Here is a 13,363-nt window from a genome sequence, read left to right as displayed (position 1 = left end):
GCATCAACGTTTGGGCCATCCTCTTCTTGGAGTCTTATCTACATTATTTCCCAGTTTAGTTAAAATTTATAATGCAAACAATTTCTCGTGATGCTTGCATTTTTTGCAAAACAGACTATAGCTATTTATCCTGTTTAAGATGGTAGAAGTTTAATACCATTTGGTTTGATTGATTCTGATGTGTGGGGCCCAGCCCGTTGTGCTTCTATTTCTGGTTTTCGCTAGTTTGTTACTTTTATTGATTGCTTTAGTTGTACTACCCGGGCTTATCTTATGCATCAGAAGAGTAATGTCTCATCCTGATTCAAGTTATTTCATAAAATGGTTGAGACTCAATTTGATGCCAAGGTGAAGATGTTGAGGACAGATAATGAGAAAGAAATATGGATGGATCATTTCAGTCTTATCTATCCACTCATGGGATAATACACCAGACCTCTTGTGTAGACACTCCAACCCAGAATGGTGTCGCAGAAAGAAAGAATCGGCATCTCTTGGAAGTAGCCAGATCCCTGAAGTTCACCATGGCAGTCCCTCCTCGATTTTGCCGTCACAGGTACTTGCAGCTCACTGTCCTCTTGAGGTCTTCTTCCTTTGTTGTGCCACCGAAGGTGTTTGGTTGTGTGGTTTTTGCTAGAAACCTACCATATTAGTGGGAAGTTTGATCCCAAGGGGCTTCGCTGCATTTTTTTGTGTTACTCTACCACCCAAAAGGGGTATCAGTGCTATCACCCACCTACCCAAAAATTACTAGTAACCACAGATGTCGTTTTTCAGGAATCTAAGGCTTATTTTTCTCATCATGAACCTCTTCAAGGGGAGTCTGTAAGTGAAAAGGTGCCTCTCATCGAACCTTTGGTGGATGTCTTTGTGCCTACAGTGGAAGACACATCCATAGAACCTAGGGATGGTTATAACCGGAGCAAAGCAAGAGCACCCTTTGATTCAGGGGGAGCAAGAGCAGCCTTTACTTCAGGGGGAGCCTGAGGAACAACCCAGTACCTTGAAGACTTGTTCTCTCGGAATATGGCATAAAAGAGCCACCACCACTGCTCCCACACAATCAACACTACCTATTCTAAGTTCTCCTCCTGGTAAGTCTGATCTTGATCCTACTTTAAACTTACCCATTGCTATTCGTAAGCCACAAAGAACTTGTACTAAGCATCCAATTTCTAACTTTGTTTCATATCATTCTCTTTCTCCTTCTTTCCATACATTTGTTTCCTCCTTGTCCATTGTTTCTATTCCTAACACATGGCAGGAGGCATTACAAAATTTGAGGTGGAAAGAAGCAATGAATGAAGAGATGTGTGCCCTAAAAAAGAATGACACATGGGATTTAGTACCTCTTCCTCCAAGAAAGAAACTTGTTGGCTGCAAAAGGGTGTTTGCTGTTAAACAAAAAGCTGATGGATCTGTGGAAAGATACAAGGCACGGATAGTGGCTACAGGCTTTACGCAAGCTTATGGGATTGATTATTAGGAAACGTTTACCCCAGTTGCCAAGATGAACACTGTCAAGGTAATAATTTCCTATGTCGTTAACCAAGGATGGGATCTCCAACAACTTGAATTAAAGAATGCATTTCTTCACGGGGAGCTTGAAACAGAAGTTCACATGGAAATCCCTCTTGGATTTGCCGCCTTTGAAACACAAGGTAAGGTGTGTCGCCTGAAGAGAGCTTTTTTACATGGTTTGAAACAGTCCCCTAGAGCATGGTTCTGTTATAAAGTGATGGTGTCTATCGGGTATAAACAGAGCAATGCTGACCATACTCTATACACCAAGCCTGATATAGCGTTTGTTGTAAGTATGATGCAGATTTATCACCAAACTGGGCTTCTTTGCTTAGAAATAAGTCTAGGGTTGGGTTGTGTACATGTTGGGCCTTTGATCCCATGGGTTTTCAATGTAATAGACCACTTTTATGAGCCTAAACTATGGGTAATTAGGTTGCATACGGGATTAGTTGTTTTAGTTTCATACTTAGTTTTAATTTGGTGTTGAACCGATTTAAGTGATTTAAGTTGGGCTGGATTAAGACTCAAATTCAATTTAAGTTACCTAATAGGTTAATGATTGGGATAGGCCTTTTCTTTTTAGTGTAGGAGTCTATTTTTGAGTCTTTTATATAAGGTTGTAAGGGGGCCAAACATGGGATACGAATTTTGATATTAATGAAAGCTTTTGCTGCTCTTCTTCTCCATTGAAGATTTTTGTCTTGTGTTTGATCAAGGCTAGTGGGATCGGTGTTTGATCCGATTGACACCTTGCGATGGAAAGCCCGGGTGGTTCGTTGGTGGGATTGGTGTTTGATCCAATCGACACCTTGCGGTGCGAAGCCCGGATGGTTCTTTTAAAGATCTCCTTCAATTTCAAAATCAAAACTCAAGAAGTATTCAAGATACTCTAACCAACTGAGTTGCCTTTGCAACAGCAGTAAGTTTGAATCATCCCATCAATACCCATTCTTCTCCTAATCCTCCAAACCACCCCAAAACCCTAATTTTCCCACCCATCTCCCAAAATTCTTAACAAACCATTCAGCTAACAACACCATCATATAATTGGATAGAGTATTCTTCTGCCCAATTGGAATACTCGAACCAAGCTGTTTTCCCATCACCCCATTCAAACCACAACATCCCTCCATCATTGAACAACATTCCCATAACCTAAATTCTGCCCAGACCAAACCAGCCAGCAAAATCCCTCCCTTTTTAGTTCAAACTCTCCACACCTGCCCCTATAGCATTCAATCCAAACCCTAACCCTAATTTCACCAAAAACCCTATTTTGACTTAGCCAATTCACCTGTTCATATTAGATCCTAGTTTATTGGCTCCTAGTTGGTCTCCTACCAATCTAGGACTACATTAAAGTGTAGCCAGCCAATACATGCATGACCCTCATTCCACTCATTTGGGGGCTACATACAGGATATTGAAGTACTTGAAATCCTCCCCCGGAAAAGGCATACTCTTCTCTCCTTAGAATCATTTACGGGTTGAGGCTTTCATCGATGCGGACTGGACAAGCTGTCCAAATGACAGGAGGTCTACTTCAGGCTATTGTACATTTGTTGGAGGCAATCTAGTAACTTGGCATAGCAAGAAGCAAGTTGTTGTTGCCCGATCTAGTGCGAAAGCTGAGTTTCGGCCAATGGCTCATGGGTATGCGAACTTATGTGGCTCAATGGACTCCTTGAAGACTTATGTGTGAAAGTTGAACTGCCTATAAATTAGAGCAATGAGTTGATGTTTGACATTTATGCACCAACTTGAGGGGGAGTGTTGTAATATGGGTTTAAGGGTAGTTTTGTCATAAGGGTAATTCTGTCCTTGTACCTATTCTATAATATTCCTCACATTATTATAAAGGGAGGCCATGATCGACTAGACACAAGCCATTTTTCCATTCTCAACACTTACTTATTAATGGATGAAGAAGATGGAATAATAAGAACAATAGAAAATAACATCGGGCTTCACACCGTAAGGTGGTTTGATTGGATCAAACACCAACCTATCTTGATCGCACACAAGAGGTTCCTTGATTAAAAACAAGGGATCTTCAATGGAGAAGAGAGCAACAAAAGGAGCAACTCTATTTATCAAATTCGTGTAGAAGGCTGCCCCTCGCCCTTTCAACCTTGTATAGAAAGCTAAAAAACTCAAAACACTAAAAAAGGAAAGGCCTAACCCAATCCTTAAGCAATTAGGTAGCCCAAAACTGACCAGGAAACTAAAATACTGAAGGAAATAGACTCGAAACATGGCTAGACTTATGAAATCATAAAACAGCCCCACTAAAACTTCCTAACAATTACTTGCAACTTAAATTGAACCACATAGAACCGGTTCAATTGAACTAACCCAAAACTAGCTAATCCCACATGCAACCTTATTACCCATACTTTAGACCCATAAAAGTGACCTCTTACATTGAACTGTTTAATTTTAAGACTAGTAGGAAGCGATATGAAATGCAAGTATGGCACATGAAACCACGTTGCAAATTTAAAGGTATTTTTGACAGATAACAAAATAATTTGATAGCTTGCATGCACAAGGCAGCCTACCAATGAAAACAAATAAGGTTGGAGTTAACATACATGCTACTTCAAACTCTCAAAATAAAAACAATGGACAAAATTGCTAAGATACAATACCAGAATATGGAAAATGCATAAAAACAGCTCGTACTCACCCTCAGATTTTGATGTGTGAGCCTCCTCACCAACCAGCAACTTAGCACCAGAGTGAACAAAAGAATAAAGTGGAATTAGCAGGCATAAATTATTCTCTTAACAAAGAGTGACCAACAACGAGCACAGAGAATTGCAACAAAAATTCACAATAATAATCAATGATTGACTCACTGTTTTCCACTCTGCAGACTCTGTTGGATAACCCTTTCCTCCATGTCGTTCTCTGAACTGGTTCTCAGACAACCTAAGCAATTGAAATACCCAGATTAGAACTCTATGGTTTACTATTTTCTTCATGAAACCAGTCACTTATCAGCACCTCATTTATCATCCTCATTTTACCCAAAAAAAAAAAAATTTACCATCCTCATAGAAAATAATGGAAAGAGTAATATTGACTAAAAAGAAAGAAAAATATACTACAGCAGCAAAGATGGAAACCTGCTCTCGCCATTCAAAGCTGAAAGACTCTTCGAAACACTGTCAGAAGTCAACTGTTTAGTGTGATCACTAGAACTTGAGCGGTATAAATCCTTGCTAGCATTTGATTGAGAAGATTGGGTGTCATCCTGCATTGGAAAATCCCCCAAAAAAAATTAAAAAGAAATGCAGCATTTTGGTTCCACATTCACCTAGAACAAATAAAATAAGAAACACACAGTGAACATCTCTCGTAGGATATCAGGTTGGGGAGGTTTCTAGGAGACATTTGATTTTGAAGATGATCCAGAAATTGCCTTTACTGGATTAGAGAGAGAGAGAGAGAAATGCAATCACAACTAATTGTTTTCTTAGAATGTCCTACTTAGGAGACCCATGCTGGAGGATTTCTCTATGTCATTCAATTCCTTGGCACAGCCTGAAGAACATCATAATCCATTGTTTCCACACATTCTTTATCTTGTGTTGGGGGTGGGCGGGGAGGGCATTGTTCCCTGTTTAATCCCAATATGGCACACTGCCATGTATGTACATAAGTTGATGATGGGGTGAGTAAAATTTTTCCTTTCTTCATTGTGTCCGCAGGGGGGAGGATATCAAACGGAAATATCCCATTGTTTTCTCACGTAAAATTTTAAATGCCAACTAGTATGAAATTTTACCTTGGCAACTTCATCTTTAAATATAGAGGAAACAAATGAACAAACTTGCATAAATTATGAAGAACCAATGGTGAAGTTCATTATCTCCTGATTATTTGCTACTTTGAAAAGAAAATTCAATGCATATTGATACGATCACGGGTCTCAAAACCCTTAAGTTTGGATCACTAAGGGCCCACAAGATAGTAAATAACTCGAATTAAAGGTTCAGGGGCAAATCAGTAATATTTGAAACAAGGCAAGTCCTGGGACCAATCTGGAATTAAACCTAAAAGGAAAACGTATTTCTGGAGAGCAATTTATAGATGGATGTAACTGGAAACCACGGGCTTTATTGTAATAACCAGTGGACAGGGTCTTAAAAGGTAAATACTAAATAGGCCTTAACATCGTATAGGAGAGGAGTTCTTCTTCCTTACGGTAAGAAGTGAAAACCAGAATACGAAACGGAAAACCAGCATTCTTCTAAATTATCGACTCCCTCACTGTGGATCCAATGGAAGTGCAACTTTGGGAGAATATTAACTCAAAGTACTGCTAAAAGCAAAGCAACAATCAGGCTTAACAACCTATTAGTGAGAGAGATTAGGCAGCTGCAACTAATACTGGTGGAGGGGAAAACTCAGTCTTGAGTTTCAAATCATAAATCTTGTGTTTAGCAAGGTCTTAGGATGGGTTTTCCTAACAAACAAGATCGCCCAGGGGTTTGTGAACTCTCAACCCAATTTCAGGTCGAGAGGGATGAAGGATGGTAGAAGTTGATCAGTAGCAAGGAACTTCTTCTATCGACCAGAACAGCATAGGGTTTAGGAGCAGGAATAAGGGTTGCAACAGTACAATAAGAAATTAATAGCAAAGAAAGGAGGGGGAAAGAAGGAATCCGACCTGAGAATGTGATTCAACAGAGGAAACAGGAAGAAGAAGAGAGGAAACTAGGAAAGGGAGAGGTAAACCCATTTTTCAAGGTAAATTCAATTCAAATCTGTCTTTGGTGACATTGGGTACAAATATATAGAGAAATATAACTCCTATCAAACTCTAAAACCAAAATATAATCCAAACCAACTAGCCTATCTCCTACGACTCTGACTTTAACTCTAACTACAACTCCAATAAAAAGATAATTAAAAATTACAAAGAACAGCAAAATATAACTTAATAAAATCCTAAAATATCCTACTGGACCAAAGACCCAAGTTTGGTCCGGTTCATCCCCATCTAGGCTCCTCAACGGGTTTGGGTTGGCCCCAAGGAAGTATTCCTGCATCAATTCTTCACTTGGTAAGTGAGAATAGTGGAAACTTTGAGAAATGCCCACATTTTTGTTGCACTGGGGAAAAAGGAGAACAGAAAAAAAACTACTTTTTCTAAAAACAACCTGAGAGTCAAACAAAGGATTAAAGCTAGAAAATATGGCATTTAAGCTTCTATCTTCAACAATTCAAAGATAGCAATGCTGCTTTCCATCTTAGAAGAAGCAGCAAAAATATTGGTAAAACTAAAATTTATGATAGTGAGTTCAGGACTCACCAGCTCCGTTGGAATATTTTTTAAAGAATTCAGGAAGGGTGGCCATAAGAATTTGAATGAGGCAAAGGCCAAGAGAACCATATGAAATATTCACAGTTTCTAGTCTGTAAAGAAGCAGTTTTCGTAATAGACGAATATAAAATCAATGTCTTTGCTAGGTATTGGATGGTCCATGAGAATAACTTATAGCTACTATCAGGGGTTTTGAAATTTGCACATCAATTCTCTACAGATAGCCAGTAATTTCCCAATACAGACTAAGGAGGATAATTTTAGCCAATTAAATCCATTCTCCAACTCAATACACTCTTTGAGTGGTTTGAGTAAAATTACTTGTGGTACTGATAATAGATTGACAGAGAATTACATACTTGATACACACATGCAAGTTAGTGTATAGAAAAATGAAGGTTTGTTATGATATTCCTATGGAGGCATGACAACCCGCATTTTATCAATTGAAGTTAATCAACATTGTTCCACAAGATTTTCCTATTTGATTCAGCAGTTCATAGTTCTAAGTATTTTTATTCCCTGCATCAAGGTAGTGAATTCCCAATTACAATTGGGTTACATCAAGGATGAGCTTTAAGCCCTTATTTGTTTGTGTTTATCGTGGTTGATTTAACCAGAAACATTCAAGATGAGGTTCCTTGGTGTATGTTTTTTGCTGATGAAATTGTTGTGGTGGATGAGACAAAAGCAGAGAGATTAATGCCAACTTGGACTTATGGAGATAAACTTGGAATCAAAAGATTTTAAGATAGTAGGATGAAGACGGAGTATATCGTGTGTACCTTTAGTGACACTAGGACAGATAATGAGGTGGTGAAAATTGATGAGGGAGATTCTGCAAAGTGATATATTTTAGGTATTTGGGCTCAATCATAAATAAAGAAGGTGATATAGAGGATGATGGTTCACAGAAAATTAAAATAGGATGGATGAAGTGGAGAGTATGTCCGGAGTGTTATGTGATCAATGTATTCTTTTAAAACTTTTAAAGGAAAATTTTATAGGACAGTCACACGACCAGCTATGATGGTACGGAATGTTGGGAAGTTAAGAAGCATCAAATAGATAAACTCAATGTAGCGGAAATGAGGATGTTGAGATGGATGAGTGGCAAAACTAGGAAGGATAAAGTAAGGACAGATCATATTAGAGCTGATCTGGGAGTAGCTCAAATACATATCATAAACTCCGAGCAAGTTGTTTGAGGTGGCATGGCCATGTTCAATGGAGGCCTTTGGATGCTCCAATATAGAGGAGTGATTTGATTCAGATTGAAGGAACTAAAAGAGCCAGGGGAAAACCTAAAATGACCCTAGGAGAAGTAGTGAGGATAGGCATGCATAGGTTAGCCTTGTATCAAGTATGACCTTTAATAGAGATGATTGGAGGGCAAGGATCCATGTAGCCAACCCATTTAGTTGGGATAATGCTGAGTTGTTGTTGTTGTTGTTGTTGTTGTTGTTGTTGTTGTTGTTGTTGTATTCCCTGCATCAATGATTAGACATCTTAAAGATATGCTTGTTCAAATTTCGTTTATGTAGAATAATCTTCATGAGCCTAGATTCAGAGACACGGTGCCCACAAACCCAAGTTTATGTGTCACTAAAAGGAAGCATGTCATTTCTGGCTAAAAATTCAAACCCAACAAAAACTATCCACAACTGTCAATTCTGGTTGTAACAAGCTACTCTATAAGTGATGTTAAAAATTTGATTCTATTACGCAGACTAACAACTATTAACATCACAGAGATCTATATCTACCAAATATAATTCACATTTCATAAAAGGAAATTGAATGGCCAACTGGTTACCATTGACGAAGAGCTTGATGATACTTGGGCTCCATCATTACTTTTGCCTCTGGCCACATCTGAAAAGGATCTGCTAATTACAGATCCAGAGGAGCCTCCAAACCCCTCAGTGTTTCGTGAACCAAACGTCATTTCCTCACTTTCTTCATACCCACTATCATCAAGCCCCCTAAATACCGACGAGAATCTGGTCTCCTCATCAATATCAAAATCTTCATGAAAGCTAAAGCCTCTTTCCTGTTGAATAAATCAAAAAAAAAAAAAAAGGAAAAATAATAAAAAAATAACAGAACCAGAAAATATGAAAGCATGGTTATAAATGTGATAAGTCACCTCTGCTAAATGAAGATCTTGAGTTTCCTCCCCCTCAATTTCTCTAGCTATTCTTGAAGCTTCCTTTTCCAAATCTCTCATTTGAGGACCTTTCTCAAGTTTTGTCGTATAAAGCTCCTCATCAAAGGTACTCTTTACTCCAAATAATGCTTCATTAGTTTCAAACTGATCCCAGTTCCTGGTTGGATAATAAACTTAAAATGTTTCAGTTGATGCATAAAAAAGAAGGAAAAACACAAAAACTATCAAAAAAAAAAGGGGAAAGGAAACTGCAAAGATTTATCATTAAGAATCAAATACTCCAGCAGAAATAGCAATATTGCTTGGTAGAATTCATGGCACGGATTCCTAAATTTCAGCCATTTATCCACTTGGGATGTGATTTCATCAGTGCAGCAAAGAACAATCACTTCAGCGTTACCAAGCTATTTCATGCAAATTGACTGTACTTCAAGGTTAAGGAGAAGGCCAACTGGTGTCACCTTATATAGACAGAAAGGGTTTGACAACTTAGGCTTTTATAGAAGATAAGGCCCCAAATACTAGCCAGACTTGGAAGGCTGAACATGATTGCATACATGACCCGAAACAGTTGGGATATGGTTTTTGACTGATACTCTAATATGTGACCTTCTGTATCAGTTGGCATCAGTCAAAAGAGGTGATGCTGTAAATGCAAGGCCAACTCTGGCAAGAAAAGGCACTTCTGAAGCAATCCCCAATTGATATATACTAAAAAATTGAAAGTTCTTTTGACTTTCTTGAGCAGCTACACTTTAAGCAAAATGCTAGGAAATAAAAATTCAGCATATAATAGAATGAGTGCATCAGTATACTGAGTGAGAGAAGTGGCAAAACCAGAAAGGATATAAAACAAAGCACTTGTATGAACTTAGGGTTGTAGCAGTAGGTGACAACCAGAGGGAAACCCTGAGTGAGATAGTTAGATCATGCGCAACGAAAACCTATCACTGCACCAGTCAGAGATGATATTGATGGAGATCAGAGACTCAGAGTGCTGGTAGCTTTTTAAAGTTTAGATAAGAGAGTGGGCCTTGGTGCAATGGTAAAGGTTGCTCCATTGTAACCAAGTGGTCACGGGTTCGAGTCTGGAAAAAGCCTCTCTGCAAAAGCAGGGGTAAGGCTGTGTACATTATGACCCTCCCCAGACCCCGCAGTGGAGGAAGCCTCGTGCACTGGGTAAGCCCTTCTCTTTTTTTTAAAATAAGAGATATATCAGCTGGAAATTAAAGCCTTCGATGTACTGATTGGCATGACTATGTGGGACCCACATAGGAGAGCTTAATTGACATTATTGATGTCGTCATATTTGACAACAGCGCCCTTGCATCCACCAGAGAAGATCAGTTGTTAACTGACCTATGACGAAATCCTAATTTTTTTAATTTACTCAGCCCAAGACAATAACATTATTGCGTCATTAATAAGCCTACAGCTGGACCATAGGCCACCAACTCAAATGCATTTGAAACTCAAAGTAATCTGTGATTGTTTGAGGTCAAATGATTATAGCTAAGCAAAAAATTAAGATAACTCATGGAATAGTTTAAGGCACAGTAGTCTTCTCTCTCCCATCCATGCTCCAACTTCTCTACCTTATCAGTGGTTCTTTATTTTTTGCAACAGTAGCATTACACCTTAAAAACCTTTACTGAGATCCACCCTTATTTGTAGATAGTTCAATGGAGCCCTAGGTTTGAAACCAAGAAACTCCAAGAGTAATTCTAGGTACAGCTACAGCCGTCGTATTCTTTTTCTTTCTCTGTTCTATGCTTTATATTACTCTCTGCAACTCTTTATTTCTCCAAAACTGGAGCTGCTAAACCTTAAAAAAAAACTCTCACTAAGCGATGATGCAGAATGATCACCAAATAGAGTTTATTTCTTTAGAATTAGGCCTAGGGTTGGGTAGTGTACATGTTGGGCCTTTGTTCCCAAGAGTTTTTTATGTATTAGACCACTTTAATGAGCCTAAACTAGGGGTATATAGGTTGCATACGGGATTAGCCCAATACTTAGTTTATTTTTCTATTTTTAGATTGAACCGGTTTAGAATTGGTTGCACCCAATTGGTTCAATTGGTCTAATTTAAGTGAAGTGTTCCTATTGGTTAATAGGTCTTTATATCCTATTGGCTAATATGGAATCTTCTTTTAAATTAGTTATTTTAAGCTAGATATCTTTTAACTTAAGTTAGTAGGGTTAAATAGGTCTTTTACTGTTTTAAATTAGTTAAGTTAGATTAAATCTCTTCCTTCCACGATTTCTGAAGGAAAAGACTTTAAATTGTACTAGGACTTGGCATAAAGCCATCTTATTAATATAGTAAATCGTGGAGGGCTCCCCCACATTGAAATTTGAAAAAAAAACTGTTTTTCCTGCTGCTGGTCGACTGCTGCTGCTGTTCTGCTCCTTTGAGTGTGCATCCTTGTGGATTTCAAGGTGGAAAGGGTGGGTGGATTCCTACGACTCCTTACGCCGTGACGGCTGGGAGGATCTCTCTCTGAAGGTGGTTTCATCCTTCATCATTCAAGCTGCTGCCGGTGGATTCCAGTGGTGAGTTTGAGTTTAATTTCTGTTTTTATCATTCCTTCTCCTTCCCCATTCGATCCCTTTATTTTCTGTTTTAATTTCATAAACCCTAAATTATCTCGAACCTATCCAGACCTGTTCCCTCATCAGAATCCTCTCATACTTTGACCACAGCTCCTCCTCAACACCCTCCATACTCGATCTAAGTTGCTGCCTCTTCCCATCACTCAAACCCTAATTCCCCTTCATCTCCACTAAACCCTAAATAGCCAAAAACCTGTTCAGACCTAATTAGCCATCCAATTCAGCTCATATTACAGCCGAACCTTCCCCCTAACCCCTCTAATATCTGACCAAAAACCCTACTCCAATCTCCAACTCAAAACCCTAGTTTTGGTAATTTTTCTTAATTTCTAAAACCCGAAACCCTAACCCTAATTCTGCAGGAATTTTAAACTGATCCAAATCCCAATATATCAAAAAGACCCCCTAGACCTGCTGATCATTACCATATATTACTTTCATCCATAACCCTAGCCTAAACCCTAAATTTGCCCTAAACAGCCCCAAACTGCCTAGCCAAACCAGCAGCTGTATTTAGATCCTGTTGATTGGCCTCTAATAGGATTCTTATCCTATTGTGAGCTACATTAAGAGACCTTCTGTCATTCAATCATTTGTGGTTGGTGTGATGCTGGCAATTCCAGAAGCATGAATAATAGAAAACTCCTGAACCGCTCCTAATTACCATTTTCTTCTATTTTTTGTTCTCCAAAATGGTAGCCCATTAATTAAAAACATGTACAGACACCTTTGCTTAATAGAACCAATAATACGGAAACCTTTGCTAACAGACCCAATACAGTCCAAAGCCAAAGCCTTTATCCTCTTTCTGTCCCACATTTTTCTGATTGAGCAAGTGGCATACAGGAGGAATTTAAAACCATCCATTTCTTGCCTTCCTTATTAAGCACCGATTCTCTTAACCTCAATTCCACAGTTTTCTGCCTCTGTTTTCACACTGAAAGTCACTTTTCATAGTAAACCAACTAAAGCAGCAGAGGAGAAACTCAAAACCACCCAACAACACCGTTTTTAAGTTCTTAAAACTCCTTTTTGGCACTTTTGAGAAGTTCAACCCCTAACCTTAAATATAACAAATCAATCTCTATTATTCATACTTTCTCTGAACCTACAACTAAATTGAACCTCAAGCTCCTATTATTTCTTTTTAAAAGCAGAAAGGATGCCCAATCAAGATAGTAACAGAAGATCTAATTAGTCATTATTTAACAAAAGATATGACCCGAGAATTCAGGTACAGTGGTATTGTAGAAAGAAAGAGTAAGGCTAGAACATTACTTGAACTTGGGATAAGACTTTTCTCAGTTAAGTTTAGTAGTGTAAATCAGGTTGCCCTTGGTGTATTCTTTTTCAACTCTACATATAACCTAAACAATTGTGTGAACATATCTCATAATATTTGAAAAAAATTGCATGGACATTAGAGATTTAGTGCTTGCTGAGTTCAGTTTATGCGTAAGTTACAGAGGCTCAAGAGCATATTATCAGCAAATAACATGTGGCTCTTGACAATTAACCTGAAATACTTCAGTAACAAAAAGGGGAAAAACTTTTTTTTTTTAAAAAGGAAAAAAAGTGAAAATTACTCAATTAAAGAATTAAACTGAAAGAAAAATTAGTAAGGTAAAAGCATATATCGGAGAATAAAGCAGCCACGAAAATAAATGTTTAATTCACTCCTGCTAACTAGGGGCCTAGGTCACCCCAGGCTCAACCTA

At 38.4% G+C, this 13,363-nt stretch overlaps 1 protein-coding gene across 1 annotated transcript in view; it reads right to left on the bottom strand.

Moving 5' to 3' along the window:
• Positions 1-13,363, bottom strand: part of LOC122654693 (polyadenylate-binding protein-interacting protein 4-like) — a 59,726-nt gene that overhangs the window by 37,071 nt on the left and 9,292 nt on the right. The window contains exons 7-11 of the mRNA XM_043848902.1: positions 9,009-9,186; positions 8,676-8,912; positions 4,656-4,783; positions 4,386-4,458; positions 4,214-4,253 (exon numbers count right to left, since the gene is read on the bottom strand). Coding sequence (XP_043704837.1) covers positions 4,214-4,253; positions 4,386-4,458; positions 4,656-4,783; positions 8,676-8,912; positions 9,009-9,186 — 656 coding nt within the window. The remainder of the gene's footprint in view (positions 1-4,213; positions 4,254-4,385; positions 4,459-4,655; positions 4,784-8,675; positions 8,913-9,008; positions 9,187-13,363) is intronic.

This window comes from Telopea speciosissima, chromosome 3, assembly GCF_018873765.1.
Source record: "Telopea speciosissima isolate NSW1024214 ecotype Mountain lineage chromosome 3, Tspe_v1, whole genome shotgun sequence".
NCBI lineage: Eukaryota > Viridiplantae > Streptophyta > Magnoliopsida > Proteales > Proteaceae > Telopea > Telopea speciosissima.
This window is presented reverse-complemented; position numbering and strand designations above follow the sequence as displayed.